This window comes from Caretta caretta, chromosome 1 (assembly GCF_965140235.1).
Source record: "Caretta caretta isolate rCarCar2 chromosome 1, rCarCar1.hap1, whole genome shotgun sequence".
In the NCBI taxonomy this organism is placed as follows: Eukaryota; Metazoa; Chordata; order Testudines; family Cheloniidae; genus Caretta; species Caretta caretta.
The window spans coordinates 326561779-326578584 of record NC_134206.1 but is presented as its reverse complement, the minus strand read 5'-3'; the positions used below and the strand labels follow the sequence as shown (position 1 = coordinate 326578584).

Sequence of the window (16806 nt, the reverse complement as noted above, 5' to 3'; positions counted from 1 at the left end):
CATCTATTAAGCTAGAAACTTTCTGCCCTATGTCTTCCTAAACAGCAAAATCCTGCTGAACCTAAAGTTAAGGGCTCAAAAAAGCTCTTATTTCCATATATCCTGTTTTCTAAGAAGTTACATAACTGAATAGTCTGAAAGCCAATCACTTGTACCAGGGTCTTTTTTATTCTCAACATTTTCTTTTTAAATCACCCTTTCCTTTTACATTTTTGCTCTCCTTAATAATCTTAGTGGCTGAGCCACAATCTTCCATTATAAACTCTGGGTCAGTCATGGTTCTTTCATCATTGTAGATTCTGTATAAATACTTCTTGCATTCTGGCTGTGAACAAAATAATCCACTGCACATATTTAGCTCTTCATTCCCTTGATTCATCACGTCACACACTTTTTCCTTTACAAATGACATTGTGAAATTCCATTTAAAGATGTTGTTGCTTTCTCAGTTCAGAGTTTAAGCTGAAGTAATTGTTATTTTTGCATTCCACATTGGCTTTTTAGCATTTTCTTCCCTTAATCTCTTCTATGAAATGATACTTACACAATAAGTAAAAGCAGTGATCATTCTAGATTATGTTTAAAAATTTAAAACAAAAAGGAATAACAGAGGCCATTTTATTGGCTCTCACCCTCTGTGGAAGATCAATGAAGCCATAATTACCAAATTATAGTAATTACCATAATTACCAAAAATGAGAATTTTCTAAATTACATTAACCAGAGGCATATACCACACCTTGTGACTACCAACTATTTGACTCAAGACTGAGATGAAGAATCAGATGCTAATTATCACAAAAGTTTCTGACAATGGATGGGTGGATATGCAGGAAGGTGGCTTCTCCATTGATGCTCAGTAATTACTTTCCGGTTGTTTTTTTTTTTTTTAAACCATACTTTGAGACAAGATCAGCTTTTTTGCAGTAAATTTAAAAGTTGAAAAGATATTTTCTGGAAATGTATAAAAATGTCCATATCCTCCTCAAGCTTAAAGGAAGAAAATAATTTGTTACGACCGGTTCTGAATGCTGGCCAGTAGGTCAAAGACATTTAAGAACAAGGTGTTAATGCTACATACCTGTTAAAAGTGGGAAATTGAAAAAAAATCACTGTTACTGGCAGCAAGGGCTTAATAATTTGCAACAATATTAAAGACCACATTTGTAGTTCAGGGCATTACCTAAGGGAAACACAGAGCTTTTCACCTGCCCATCAAGTTCAAATATAGTACAAGTCTGTAGACTAGGTGAGATAAAATGATTGTCTCAGTTTTGTTCCTAATGGACATGGAATCCACTTAGTAAAACCACCACAATGTGTTTCTCTAACTGGCAATCTTATTGGCAGTCTCAGTAAGGAGACCAGTGATAGAATGACTTTGAGACAAGATATACTCCTCACTCCAAGAACTGGTCTCTCTAGAGAAATACTGAAATGCAACGGCAGGAAAATACACTGAGCCAAACCTGTTCTGTGGGTAAATGAAGACTTCATTCAAGAATGGCAATAGTGGAATTCCCTTTGAATTACATATTCTTGTTAACTGTAAATAATGTATTTGGAGTTGAGATACTACAGCGATGGGCACTCTAAAAATACCTTAAATGATAGACAGATGGCTGAGGAATATCTGTCCATCTGGATATTAAACTCACTAAAAATAGGACATTAAATTAAAGGAGGCATTAGGGTGCACTAGCATCCAATGCTACATAAACTGTATTGGCATAAAAATGTATTGGATTAAGGAAACCAATGGAACAGACTTACTATTCAAGGTACCTATGCTATCAATCCAACAACATTTTGAGTTGCCAAGTACTCACCAACACCCCAGAGTGTATAATCTGTGCTCTTTCCTGGGTCTCAACTATGCACTTGTGTTAGATAGGTTGGTTGAAAATCGTGGCTCAGTCACTTATGGCTGACAAGGGATACAGAAGGAAAGTTACATAGAGGGAGCATACCTCTGAAATATCCCTCATTTTCAGTGATGTTGCTTTTAGCTCCAATCAGTGCCGGCTCTAGGTTTTTTGCCGCCCCAAGCAAAAAAAAAAGGGTGGCCAGAATGCCGCCCCTGGAATTGTGCCACCCCAAGCACATGCTTGCTTTGCTGGTGCCTAGAGCCAGTATTATATATGTTGCCCAGTTCCAATATTATATATGTTCCACAGAAACTTGGCATCTCCCTCACATTTACCGTTTACACCAGAAATAAAGAACTACTAAACTGAGGTTATAGAAAGAATTTTATACTGAAGGATGGAATCCCGCAGCATATTAAGTTTCCCACATGAATAATTTGTTTGTGCCCCTCATTCTGGGCCTTTCTTTGACAAACATTGTGCCCCACATTTGGGCATTGGCTATGATAGCAAGTGAAGTCCTGAAGCAAGTGAAGCAGTCACAAGGTTTTATTGCTTCACAGATTCTTAAGTAACAGAGTTCAAAGACATGCACTAACATCAGAGCAACAGCGCAGATCAGTTTTATTGCATAGCCTTGCCATAGACAAGACAGACACATTTTACCAATGTGAGAAGTGAGAAGTATCAGAGAAATTAGATCCTGCAGAAGTTGATAGCATAATTCTCTCGACCTGCCAAGAAAATCAAGTGGGTGAGTTGATTTTTACAACTCTGCCTCTGCAAATTATTCTATTTGTTTGTTCATTGGTCAAAAGACACCAGGCCAATTTGTACCTGCCTGTTAAGTCTTGTGCGGGAGGGGGAGGGGGGAAGAGGGAGGAGGCAGCAAGCCAGAGCCTCCATAGCAATGACAATAAGATAGAAGGTGTAACAGTGGGAATCTGATTTAAATTAATACCAATGCCTGACAGGATGATTGTGACTTTGGAAAAAAAATAATTGAAAGAGGTCCCTGGGTTCAAAAGGCATGAGAACCACATCTTCTCTCAGCAACTGAACTTTCATGCTCACAGTACAACACATTTTATCTATGTGCAAAGGGTGGGTGTGTTAGTGTATTTTAATCCACCCACATGCACAGCTGAACAGAAATAGCACCAAAGTAAAAGAACATACAGTACTTACATTACCACTCACAAACTGTGAGCTAACTGAAATCATCACTCAAAATGAAGGAAGAATGAAGAAAAAAAATCTAAAAATACTCTAGGCAATAATCCTGCACTGGGAAGGGGACAGACAAGATAACCCAACAGGTCTTTTCAATCTAATTTCTCTAAAAATCTTTGGATCTTGGAATTTATTTTTCTGCATTATCTAACATGTATACTGACAATGGTATGAATTTAGACCAGGGTTTCCAAAACGTACAAGCTTTTGGCCTTTTCAGGGACAAATGTTTCACCACCCTCTCTTCCCAAGACCTCTAGTTCGAACCATGAACACAAGAAACATGTCTAACTGCAATCAGACCAAAACACATAATTATGTTACCAAAAAGGAACTTTAATTATAAAGGAATTGCAACATTTTAAATACATTCAAAATTCAGTGCAGTAGATGAGCCGACTTGTTGGTGAAAATTGCGCCCCGGGAGGTTGAACTGGAAAAATACACTTTTGCTTCAGCTTCAATCAGCAGGTGATTGTGACACTTTCATTTTTTCACAAGCAGCAAAGAGAAACCTGACTTGCAGAGATTTAAGGACAAAGTGGGATGAGAACTTTCAAGGCTTCTGCTCCTAAAGCTGGGTTTGCCTCCACCTTCAGAGATAGCCAAAAGTTAAGCTCCTGGCTAGGGAAAGTCATGACCGGGACATGTCGCTGGAAAGGCCTGTCACTGTGTCTTAGAAAAGCGCAGTTATTGCTACCAGCTCTATGGCATCTTATGAAGAGGTTGGTGAGCCACCTCTTTCCCTTCTGTGGGTCTGCAAGAAGTAATTTCATAGGTGGTTCTGAAATTCCCTGTGATACAGATTTATGAGTCCCTGATGGTTGCCAACCAGCTCCTCAGTTCCGTGAAGTCTAAAACAACAGGAAATGACTAAAAGTTTCCTCTCTGTGCTCAGGAAATACAACTACCAACTTTTCTGATTTACTTTCCTACTCTATCGTGCGCAGACAGAAAATTCCTATTTCCAGCTCTGGAGAGAAGAGTTCAGATCTTTTTGGAAACCAATGATGTCAGCCAGGCTGACTAAGTGAGCCGCCCAACATGAATTATCAAAGGTATTAGCAAGTGAAGAAGGATGATCACTCTACAAATCTGTACTTCTGCTCTTAATTCAGAGTCAAGTTAGTTCTTTATCTCATGTGAGACACCTCACAAGGAATTGCTAGTGAAGGAAACCCATGTCAACACAGAACAAAGCAAAGAGTCAAGAATTTAGTGAAGTTCACTCCTTTAATTGCTTCGCAAAGGACATGATAGAGCAGTGGTGCCCAACCTTATTACACAGGAAGGCCACATAAATCTAAGCACAACCTCGTGTGGGCCAAACAGATTCTACATATTTTAATAAGATTTAAAGTCACCTGAATTGATTTATATTTTAAGTTCAGCTTGTTTTGTATGTATTTAGCTAAGCTGTTTCTATGTACAATATTGTCTGTTTACACATGTGTGTAAACTAAAATGATATAAACATGACAACAAAATGCTAATGAAATGGCCGTTAATATACTGTGTTGAAGCAGGTCACAGGCCTTCTGAAATGCTCTGGTGGGCCATATACAGCCCGCAGGCCTTAAGTTGGACACTCCCATCACAGAGAATAAGAGAAGCCAGCATGGCCTCTATAAAGAAAAAAACATGCCTTTCTAATTTAATAGCATGCCAATGTAATAGTTAATAAAGGCAAACCAGTTGACAATTTATTTAGTCTTTCAAACAGTCTTTTGCAAAGTCCTTCACAAGAGGCTATTAAGGAAATTAAGGAGCCATCTGATGTCATAGATTAGAAATTGGCTATGAAACAGAAAACTAAGAGTAAGACTAAAAGGGTCAATTTTCAACATGGCAAAAGGGTAACACTGGGAGCTCAAAGGTTCTATACTAGATTCATGCTAGGTACTGTTTCATATATTTATTAATGATCTAGAAAAGAATGACCAGAATGCTGGAAAAATTTTCTGCAGACAAAATTATTTAGATTAATCAAAATTAGATATTGCTACTATTACTAATAAAAGAACAGTTAGGAACTTCAGAGAGACGTCACAGCACTAGGTGAATGGGAAACACAATGGAAAATGAAATGCAGTGTTGACAAATACACCAAAATCTGAATTAGCTACATGCATTGCTAGTTTCTAAACTAAATGTACAAACTCAGAGCATCAGTGAGAAATAGGGTGACCAGATGTCCCAATTTCATATAGTCTGGATATTCAAGGCTTTGTCTTATGTAAGTGCCTTTTAACCCCCACCCCCGTCCTGATTTTTCACATTTGCTAGTGAGAGAGCATCTTAATTAAAAAACTCTGCTCAGTGAGCAGCAGTTGTGTTAAAAAAAGCAAACAAAACATCAGAATGTATAGAGAATGACAGAAAAACATAACACCTTCACCAGGAATATGATATTCAGTTCTGGCCACCTGCTCTCTCTCATATCTATAACAACATAAAATCAACTCAAAATTGAAACAAAATGTTATGATCAATCCAAAACAATTTTTTTTACTGAATTTTCTTTTGAAGAACTTTGACATTTTTGGGGTTTGTTTCAATTTGGAATTAAACCATATTTCAAAATCTCAAAATCCTTTATAAAACAGAATTTCCATCCTCTGAACAGCTCTAGTTCTAATGCACCTTTGCAAGAGAGAAATTTTTCAATAGAACCATCAGAATCATACTTCACACACACTAGAACCTGTGCAGCACCTCAGCTAACTCATCAAGCTGAAATGCTAAGTAGTCGTTTATCTTGGGTTTGGAAATCTGTTGCTTTCAGACATTCTCAGCCATAACTCTAGTGTGAAGTGAATCAGTGTTATTTGACAGAGGCACTGTTTGCCATCTGGTAGCTGCTTCAGGTCCTAGAAGTTTTGATAATATGAATACTGAGTAGGCAAAAATAAGATTTTTCTGTAGTTGTATAGTATACGATTTACAGTGTTGCATGGTTTGTAGAAATACTAGAAAATAGGCCCGACGGACATAAGTATTCTCTCATACTGCCAGTTTGAGTAAATCAGATCTCTTGATTTTTCAAGGTTTCAAGTTTGTTCCCCCAAAACTCCTCGGATTTATCTTCCCATGATGGATGCTCAGTTGCTAAATAAAGCAACAAAGTTGAAGGCTTCATGCTCTCTCACCTAGCACTTCAGAACACAGTGTGGTTTCAAACCAATTGATGTAAAGCCACACATTATCATACTTTTGCATTTTCTTTTTTTCCTTTTTGAGTTGTCTTTGGAACAACATGCTGCTTTACTAGGCACGAAATGATCCATCTTTCTGAATAACTCAGCCAGAAATGAGCTCCAACAAAGACTGGGTAGCGTGAAATATTCTCATGGGAGGCACGGTGCCCATTTGCAGCTGACATGTCTGGTGTCCAGATCATTGACATGTGGGCACAGGTATTTTGTGTTGTACAAAGTAAGTGATATTGTTAATGTGGCTTGTGCTGTATTGTAACAGGTAAATCCAAGCACACATACAGAGGTACAAGTTTGCTGTTTTATTTTCAAAGGCTATAGCAACCAACTTCTTGCACTAATATGCACTGACAGTCTAGCTGGAGTTATAAAATCAGAACATAGTGGCTCTAAAGGGAGGCCCCATTATAGGGCTTTATGTTGTGTATCAATTTAAAAAATCATTTAAGTGTATTAATTATTTTCAAAATGTTAGCTTTTCTGCATGACCTGCCATGGACCAATCCCCTACCATACCCTTCAGTCTCCTTGAGGTTGCCCAGCCCACATTTTGGAAAACCCTGATGTAAAGCATTCAGTAGAAATGGTCACTTGGCAACCAAAATATTTACCAATGCTTTTCAATTTTTTACAGCCCATTCAAGTATGGTACATGCCTGAAAGGTAAACAGAACCCTAATAGCAGAGGTATTTTATAGTAAATTGCTGTGTAACTGTATCAGCAGGCATCCACTATCAAGTTTCTGTCACTGAATGAACATTACAGTGCAGTACTTGAATTTCAGTGAAATCTGATCTGCCTACAGAACTAGAGCTGTTTAAGAAAATACCTCACTAACACATGTAAGTAACCAAAACAGCCACTTACATTGTGTATAAAAAGTTTTCCTATTGCAGGAAGAAGGTTTTTTAAAATTTAAACTGATGTTTGCAAGAAAAGTATGAAAACACTGACATCAGAACTCATGGGAAAATTGTACATATATTTAAAAAACCAAAATGGTTCCTCTTACAATTCCAATCACTATACTTCCAAATGTTGGTTTCTTGCTGCTCTACTGCTGTCCAATTTCACACTAGGTAGCAGTGCATGGCAAATAGTCAGGAATATGTGACATGACAATAACCAAGCTCAAAACTGAGCACCATTTAAATGCACACTTGTGAAAAATATGCCTGAATTTTGATCCAAATAAGGGTCCCAAACTGAAAATTTTATTTGCATGTACTAGGATTTAAATACAACAAATAAGAGGTATTATTTAACAGACAGACCATCAAGTGTTAGTAGCCATTACACTAAATTTTAATTCCACTGCAAAACAACTAAAATCCTGACATTTCAGTTTATAGTCAACAGGGCAAGTTCTGCTTTGACTTACATACACACAAATCCCACTGCAGTCGATGGGTCTGCATGGGTGTAACCAAGAGCAGAATTTAACTCAAAATGCATTCAATACAATGGAAAGTGCATTCAATAGTTTTATGTACTAGGATTCCAGTGCCGTTATTTTAATAAATCTGTGACAAAAAGAAAACACTGTATCTTTAAAAACATTATTTAGAAATTGAAAAATTACTTACAAGCTGCTCAGATTTTACACCATATAGTTGTATGGTCTTTGCCACGTTTTTTGAAACAGCTAAACTGAGGTTTGGGTCCACAGCAGCCACATTTAACTCGCTAGAAAAAAAGGAGATAGATCCTAATTAAAACTAAATAGTCCAGATTGTAACAAATGAACTATTAATAACTAGTAACATGGCATGTCAATTGGAGGAGAATAGTATATACAATCAAAACTCTATGAGGCACAATGGGTCAATTTACAGTTTAACAAGTCTATTCAGGAATTTTATGAGCAGAGTGTATCACTTCCCATTCTGATGCTAAGAAAGAACTCACAGTGAGTAAATTTGGTACTGCAGCATGTATGCTAAAATGATACTATTCCCATTGGGTTCAAAATATTGACTTCAATGCATTACTTGGCAAGCAGAATTTGGTAGAGGCAAGCACAGAGCCATTCACAGATGAGGCTGAGAGTAAACTATGCAGAGATTCCAAGGTGCGGTCTTTGTTTGTCACAACTAATAGGCTTTACTGTAAGCACAATATGCAGTACAAGGGACCCCAAAATAGATGGAAGACAACAAACTGAAGAAAACAACAAGAAATTATGGTCCAAATCACTTCCTGGGGAATCCCCGTAGGAGGATGAGCGCTGACTCCTCAGCACTATTTCCCTCACCCTCCCGGAATCCCACAGAAATCCATCTGCTAGGGTTCCATCTACAAGGAGCTCTGCAGAAATTTGAGGGCAAGGATAGAGATAGCTATCCAAGCAGCATTATCCCCCTATGGGTCATGTTGCCAGAGGTAATCCTCCAAGCATTGAGGGAGATGTGAAGATTCACAGAATTGGGAAGCCTCACCCCTAGAGAACTTCACAGGGCCCTAAACTTCACTAGCTAGACAACTCAGTTTTCCTGTCCTTTGTGAAGTTATCCTACTTCCTCTGCAAGATGGGGCATCAGGGCCATAAATATGTGCAATACAGTCCAAACCAGCGATACTGAGTCAGAGGCTCGGGAGCCGCAAGTGGCTCTTTAATGTGTTTCCTGTGGCTCTCTGCACCACATTAATTTAAAACACTGTGTGATTTACTGTGGCTCTTTTGGGTAACGTTGATTGCTAATTTGGCTCCTGAAGTCTGATTATCACTCGTCCAAATCCTAAAATGAGATGAGCCCTTGTAATTCCGACTGAAGACAACAAGAGCTGTAAGAGTTCAGCATTTTTCACAATATTAACACATCCAGTAAATTACATAGAATGCTACCTATTTGGACTGTTTGGACCAGTCCTTGCTAAATAGACTAAAACACTGAAATCAGGGATTAATGAAAATGTTCCATTTGTGATTTAAACATTTCTGTTTACTTTTTCTAACTGGGATATTCCTCTTCATTTACTATTCTTGTTATTTCATTCTTTATGCAACAGATTGTTTTAATCAGAGATTTAGTTTATAGCCAAGCAAATATCTTCCCTTTCGTATATTCAGAATAATTTAGTTGTAACACATTTACACTAGATTTAAAATTGCTCTTTCTTACTGGATTTTAAGCACAATCATGTGAGTAAAATTACTTATGTGCATGCTTGCAGACAGCAGACCACATATGAATATTTCAGAATTACTCCTGCACAACAAGAATCAACAGTTGAACCCTGATTTAATTTCAGTGCTAATAACTTCTATAATTAAAGGGGAAATCAAACATTTACTGTTAATGAAGTTTCATTTCCACAATTTTAATATAGAAAATAAAAGACATGGTGCAGATTACATGTTGCAATATATTATAACCACTTACCTTGCTATAGTTTTAATGATGCTGTCCAGTTCATCAGTGGAAGGAGGATTCCGACCCCCAGGGGGAAATACAAGGTTGATGGGGTCAAAGAGTCGAGATAATGACTTTGACAAATAAGCAGCTTCATAAGGTTGCAATGAGTCTTTCAAGGCTTTTTCTGAACTGTGGGCATAAAACAGCATTATCATTTTCTAAAGTTGAAATATATAGTAGCAAGTTGAGGCTGGGACTCCTCTAGAGCTTATAAACTCTGCAGGAGCCAGAGAGCTATATATAGCACCCAGAAGATACTTTTTCCCTTGAAGTAAATAACTGTTCAGTTAGCGTCCCTACATAGTTCAACACAGCTCTGTGCACTAGCTCCCCATGAGGCCTATTGTATGAAACAACTTTGGCGTCCCTAAAACAAGTTATTCTTGAGATATGCAACATTAAAAACATGAGGAAAGTGTTCCAGAAGTGGGATCAGAGCCTTTTCCTGACGTCACATATCTCATAACAGATGGCCTGAGCCCCACCCAGAGCATGCTAAAAAATTCTCCTCTGACATGGAGCTACCTGTATAAAACACCAGGGGAAAGGACCATTTTTGTGCTGGCTTCAATATTAAATTTTAAAACTACATTTAATATAATTCCATCATTACAATTCCTATTAGTGAAAATGATTCAATAGTGGCTACTATGTAAACTCTACCAGTGGAATTATGACTTTTATACTTAGGAACAATAGGATCAATGTGCCGGGTGGGATTTTCCAAGGGACTTAGCACTGACCTTACTTGCTTTCACTGAAGTCAACGGTAAAACTCCCGTTACTTCAATCGGAGTATAGGTAAGCCCATGCACAGCACTTTTAAAAATCTTATCCTACATATTTATCCTATTGCTCATAAGTCAGAATAGATTTATTCACCAGTGTCAAACCTAATCGTCTCCATATTTAACATGTAAATCATGTACATTCTAGGATGTAAAACAGATATGGTGAGAATCATTAGGAATTGAGTATCTGCCACTCTGTAGTGATTGTGGTACCACAAAATACAGAAAGACACTATAGTAATTGCATTCACACCAGATAGGCAAATGGCGACTTTTAATCATTCCTGTTTGCTCTGTCTACAGCTATACACAGAGGTAAAGACAAAACTAGCTACAAGTACTTTTGGCAGAATTGTGAATGACAGGACAATCCAATGTAGTTAATTGCTTAATCTGACAAAAATGACACAGATCAAAAACATGAAACTTAATGTGTCTTCATTTTATTTTACACACACACACACACACACACACACACACACACACACACACACACACACACACACACACACACACACACACACACACACACACACCAGTTGATAGAAAGACTGCTGAAAAAGTCCTTAAAATTCTAGCTCTCCTGCAGGGGACTTCCTGCTTTGTGAAGCTGAAAAACCCTGAGTTCTTGTCTATAAAAACTCCCTTCTTGCAGGATGGATGTCGGCAAAGTGAATGAGAGGAGTGCGATTTGTAAAATGCTCTAATGTGTTGCACTCTAACTGCCCCAAGTAGGCCCGGCTGGCACACTCTGAAAGGTGCCTAGTTTATGTGCACAAACCAGGCACCTTTTTGAGCATGGCAGCAGTGTCTACATGGGACAGTTAGAGCACAACATGTTAGAACACTTTACAAATCACACCCCTCCAGTGTGTTTTGCTGCACCATGCAGACCAGACCTATGGCTCTAGGTTTGTATAGTTATCTCGTCAGATACAGCAGTTTGTGCTCAACATACTCATAATCCTGTTTCTTTTGCATGAAAATGTCATGTGTATCTTCTTCCATCTGTTGCAGTTCAGCAAAGAGATCTGTATTTCCACTTGAATTAAAATTTCTTTGAATATTTTGACTATATTGTTGTAGGCGCTTCCACAAGTCATTATAAAGTCTCAGTAATTTAGGATATTCTCCTTCAAAAGCTTGCTTCAAAAATACAGAGGCTGTAAAACAAAACAATAAACAGCATTTATTATGATTTTCCAAAGTAGCCTCTTTGATAAAAATAAATAGCATGGATCTTAGCACTTAAATCAGTACATTCCTATACAATAAAACTGAAGTATTACTATATCTACAATTAATATCATTGTTGTAAAAACTATCACAGTACAAATATAAGTGTCTAAAACACTGTAATGCATCCCTCCACAATCTGAACGCTGAACATAAAAACCTTGCCTTGTACAATAACCATCCCAGCTATGTTATCCAGCATTTCATGACCAAATTATTATTTTATTACTGTTACTATTTATTAAGCACAACAGTGTGCTGGGTTGCATATATCTAAAGCATTTTTCAACGTTAGTTTTGCAACAGAAAAATCTATAGTTTTGTTTCATTTTCAAAGCACATTTTTAAAGGGACACAGATAATTTGAAGTAGGCCCAAATCTTTAACAAACCTTAAAGTTATTGTTACAAACTGGTGGGAGAAGCCCTTCAGATTTAAATAGCTGAAGTGTTCTGCTTTTACACATACTACTTTTTTTAAAAAGAAGATTAAAAAACAACTGCACGTTTGTCAAATAAAGAACGATAAAACGAGCTGAGAAAGCAGTGTTATTTTCAGCCCCGGAAAGCATGCCACAAAAAGTGGAAAGCGAAACAAATTTAGAAGAGTTTAAAAAAGGTTGACAATATCTGTGCTCTGACACCACCTGACTTTAGGGATTCCACCAGAATGTTTTAGGTGAGTAGAAAATTGGCCCTTTAATATGGTGGCCTTCAGGGTCTGAACATATGCTTCAGTTCATCCATTCACACCTTTACACTTCACCATCTGAACCATTTTTTTTACTCATATGCATTTTTTCATTTTGACCATTGTAAGGTCCGTATTTTTTATTTCCATAGTAATTAGATATTTCATTGTGGTGAGCTGATGTCTGTAATAGTTTCTTCCCCATAGCACAAAAATAGGTGCTGGACTGTTATTCTTTTATTGTTTACACTTTGTCACACATTTATTTTCTTCTCTACGCCTAATGGCCCAGTCTTGCTCCCACTGATGCAAACGTGAGTTTTATGATTTATGTCAGTGGAAACAAGATCTAGGCCCTACTCTACATATACAAAGTCAAAAAACATTGCTGAATATTAAATACTAAACGTCTCCTAGCCCTGGGGACAGAAGTCAAGACATTTGTTTGGCCTTGGTTTCCCGTAAAAATGTATGGGTTTTTTGCTGTCCCTTTTTATTTCACTAGTACCATGCTACTTTAAAAGCTAGTCTTTCTTTTTAAAACACTTTGGTGAAAAGTGCTTCTGCCTTTAGTTTAAAAAAAATATTCCAGACTTTTGGAGTTCTTTGCACATTTCAATGTTAAATATGCAGCTTTCTGTAAACAAAAATATTTAAAAAAAACAAAACTGACTACACACTGCATGCATTATTGCCTGAAAACTCACATATACTGAAAAAAACAAAACAGCATTTGCAGCATAAACATCCTGCTTTCACCAAACTTTTATTTAAAAATAACTCTAACAAGTATAAGAAGCAAAACAGTGGTGTTTTGATTAATAACTGTGTACTAAATTGCTAACAGGACAGAAAAGTTACCTCAATGTTGAAATAAAAATTGTGCCTATCGCTGTCACCATGATACAGTCTTAGGCCCTATCCTGCAAACACTTATGCACATGCTTAAGTTTAAGCACATAAGACTCCTATATTTGCTGGATCGTATGAACCTAGGTACCTCTCTTATAGGTAACACATAAGACAATCTATAAAACAAATATGTTTTTAATATAGTTGAAGAAATTTCCTTCTGGAATCATCTAGTTACTTAGCAACTCCTGAACAGAAACCAAGCAGCTACTTCCTCAAATTAATAATGCTGCTATTGTAGCCCAAATTTTTAAAGGGACATCATAATGACTGAGCCCACAGAGATATAAGCATATGCATGTTGCACCTCATTCATATGTACTAAGATTAGGGATTTGCGAGCTTCACATGAATGTAAAGGGTATTTTTGTGAATGCATTCCCAGTATTTAACTTTGACAATTCAGCCAGTTGCATGCTGCACTGCTATTTACTGGCAATAGTGCTGTCTAATGTTTATGACTCTTCCTCCACTTAGCATGACATTTGTACAGCATATTTTGTGTTTTCAGAATCCCGCACCAAGATTTTCAAAAAAAGCTCAGCTTTGCTTTAGGTGCAAGTGGCCAGGTTTTCAAGATTGCTCAGCACCCAAGAGCACAATAAGAAAATAACTGCTCTTTTAATCAGGTTAATGTTTATGGTTTTGGCTGACCTATTCACTTTTGGCTTCTGGAAGTATAATCCATTATTCCACAAATTTCTCCCCTCCACCATGCCACTGCCAAAAAAGGGATATTTTTATATTGGATGATGAATATTAAATAAAGCAAAGTACATATTTTCCTGAATGCACAATAAAAGTCTGGGGAATGGAAATATATGTATGAGGAGTAACAGGAGAAACCACAGCTGCAGATCGGATAGCTGGAAATAACAAGCAATGGTTTATTGAATTTACATATTTTCAGACTAACTCTCAAAGACATCACAAATCACACATGTTAAAGACAACACTTACAGTCTGTTGCCATCTGAAATTGAGAGGAAAGAGTCTGAGTTACTGCAGTCCAAAATGTGTACAAAATATCTGACTGGCCTTCCTGGGATGGGGGAAGAAAAAGAGAACAAAAGTTCAAAATATGTCATAGGCCTAAAAAACTGCATATATTACATCATAATACATTTGCCAGAAAAAGATTCCCTGGCCATCCCAAGTGTTTTAATAAACTCCTACTTTGTATTTATTTTTTAGAACACAATATACAAAAAACTGCAAAATATAAACATTATGGTCATCAGTAGGGAGGGGCCAACTAGTGTGAGCAAACAAAAATAAATGCAGCCCTCAAATGCAGTCTTTTCTCTGAGTTTGGGAGGTCACTTCTCAATGCACTTTATTGCTGGTAATGGGTCTTCTAGGGATAGGGGCGAGGGTGGGGACAACTAGTTCAGAACCTCCAGAACCTAACGGGAATGAGAGAGCTATTCCTCCTCTCTCCTTGTGAAACAGTCCATTCTAAAGCTTCTGAAGTATGATGCACTCTGCTATAACTTCCAAAGATGCCCATATGATCATTCAAACTAAGAGACTGCAGTCAAACCCACAGATCCCTCACCACCAGGACTTGTTGCCAGGAGGGGATAGTGGTGTACCCAGCTACTGCCAGCAAGGCAGACAAAAAGGAGGGGAAGGAGGCATCTGTTCTGGAGTAGTCAATACCTGGAACTTTGGTACCAAAGCGTCAGTAGCAGATGTCAGAGTCGCAGCCATGTTAGTCTGTATTTACAAAAAGAAAAGGAGTACTTGTGGCACCTTAGAGACTAACAAATTTATTTGAGCATAAGCTTTCGTGAGCTACAGCTCACTTCATCGGATGCATTCATCGGAAGCTCTGAATGAGCTGGTACTGCGACATGGTACCTGGTGCCTGAGTAGAGGGACCCTTCTTGGGCCACCCTTGTTTATGTCAGAATGAAAGGATTTATGCATTTTAGAGCTTGAACCTGGCAAGGATGACCTGGATCTATGCCTCTGCAGGTGAGCAGTGCTCCTTTCCTCCACTGATCCCAGATGTTTTATCAGTCACAGAGGAGGATTTCCTAGAGATGTGACCCTCAGAATTACAACCAGAAGAATGGACAGGAGCACTTTGTGAAGAAGACAATTCAGGATTTTCAGTCCTGGTCATTCCATGATCTCTCCAGCAAAGACAACTTCAAGTGAGCCTCTTTCGCCTTGCGTATTCTCTTGCAAATGGCATATTTCTCAGGAACATGCTTTTTACCAAATATCTGGTGTGCCCCATGTTAAGGGGCAATACAGTCTCACAAGGAAGACAGAGTTTAAAACCTGGGGCCCTTTATTCTCCCATAAGGGCTTGACACAGTATCAGGAAAGTCTTATAGAAAAAAAAAATTTAAGGAAAAAAGGAAATACTGTGAAAGAAGTGATGAGTGAAGACTAAGGCTACGGCTATATTACATCTTATTTTGGCATAACTTATGTCACTCGGGGGGGATATATAAATCACCCCCTGGGGTGACGGAAGTTACACGGACATAAGCATTGTTGTGGACATCACTAAGTCAGCGGGAGAGCTTCCCCTGCCATCATAGCTTCTGCCGCTCGCGGGGGCTGGAGTCAGGGCCAGCCCACAACATTTTGGCACCTAAGGCAGAGAGCTCAAATGACGCCCCCATGCCCCCTCGCTTGGGCCAAAACTTTGAAAGGTCTCAGCTCTGCCTTCTTCCTGTTCTACTCCTGTCATGGTAATGCTCTGCTACCTATCCCAGTAAAGGAGAACTAACAACTTAAAATGCCTTGTTCAAAAATTTTAAGTAACACTTATCTTCAAACGCCTGAACAGCAAATGTAACTTTTCTTGTCTGCACAGCAAACATTGGCATTTTTATCTGTTTGAATAATTGAAGTGGTGCTTTCCGTGCCTTTTTGGTTGAAAGATTTGAACTGCTTCCTGAAGGTTCACAATCTGGGCCAGCTCATGCTCTATTGAGATGGTTGCAAGGCCCACCAGCCTCTCCTGTGTCATTGTGGAGCATAGATGTGTTTTTATTAACTTCAGTTTGGAGAAGCTGCGTTCTCCACTGACAACTGTTACAGGAAGTGTTAGAAGTATGCGCAGAGCAACAAAAGCATTTAGAAAGAGGGTGATCATCTTATTTGTGCACATATATTCCAGAACAGCCTTTGGAGTTGATCCTGCGGAAATGTATCTTGAAAGGGCTTTCAGTTCATTACCTAAATCATTTGTATCAATATTGTGCATTGTCATCATGTAGCAACACTGTCTCTAGTGCTCTGCATTGCTGGTGTAGGTCTTCTTCAGGTATAGTGAGGAGTTTTGAAATATCATACAACATCCCAAATATATTGCTGTGTTCCTTGAGCTGCATGAAACATTCTTCAACTGACTGTATTGCACAATCTAGCACCTGCTTAAAGAATTCAACTTTGAATTGTTGTTTAGGGTCTCTTATGGGA

The 16806-nt window shown here is 38.1% G+C and overlaps 1 protein-coding gene across 2 annotated transcripts in view; it reads right to left on the bottom strand.

Annotated features, from left to right (window-relative positions):
• COG5 (component of oligomeric golgi complex 5) overlaps positions 1 to 16806 on the bottom strand; it is a 310045-nt gene that overhangs the window by 48496 nt on the left and 244743 nt on the right. For both annotated transcript variants that reach the window (XM_048836332.2, XM_048836333.2), the window contains exons 11-14: positions 14323 to 14404; positions 11483 to 11687; positions 9701 to 9862; positions 7904 to 8003 (exon numbers count right to left, since the gene is read on the bottom strand). In XM_048836332.2, the coding sequence (XP_048692289.2) occupies positions 7904 to 8003; positions 9701 to 9862; positions 11483 to 11687; positions 14323 to 14404 (549 nt within the window). The remainder of the gene's footprint in view (positions 1 to 7903; positions 8004 to 9700; positions 9863 to 11482; positions 11688 to 14322; positions 14405 to 16806) is intronic.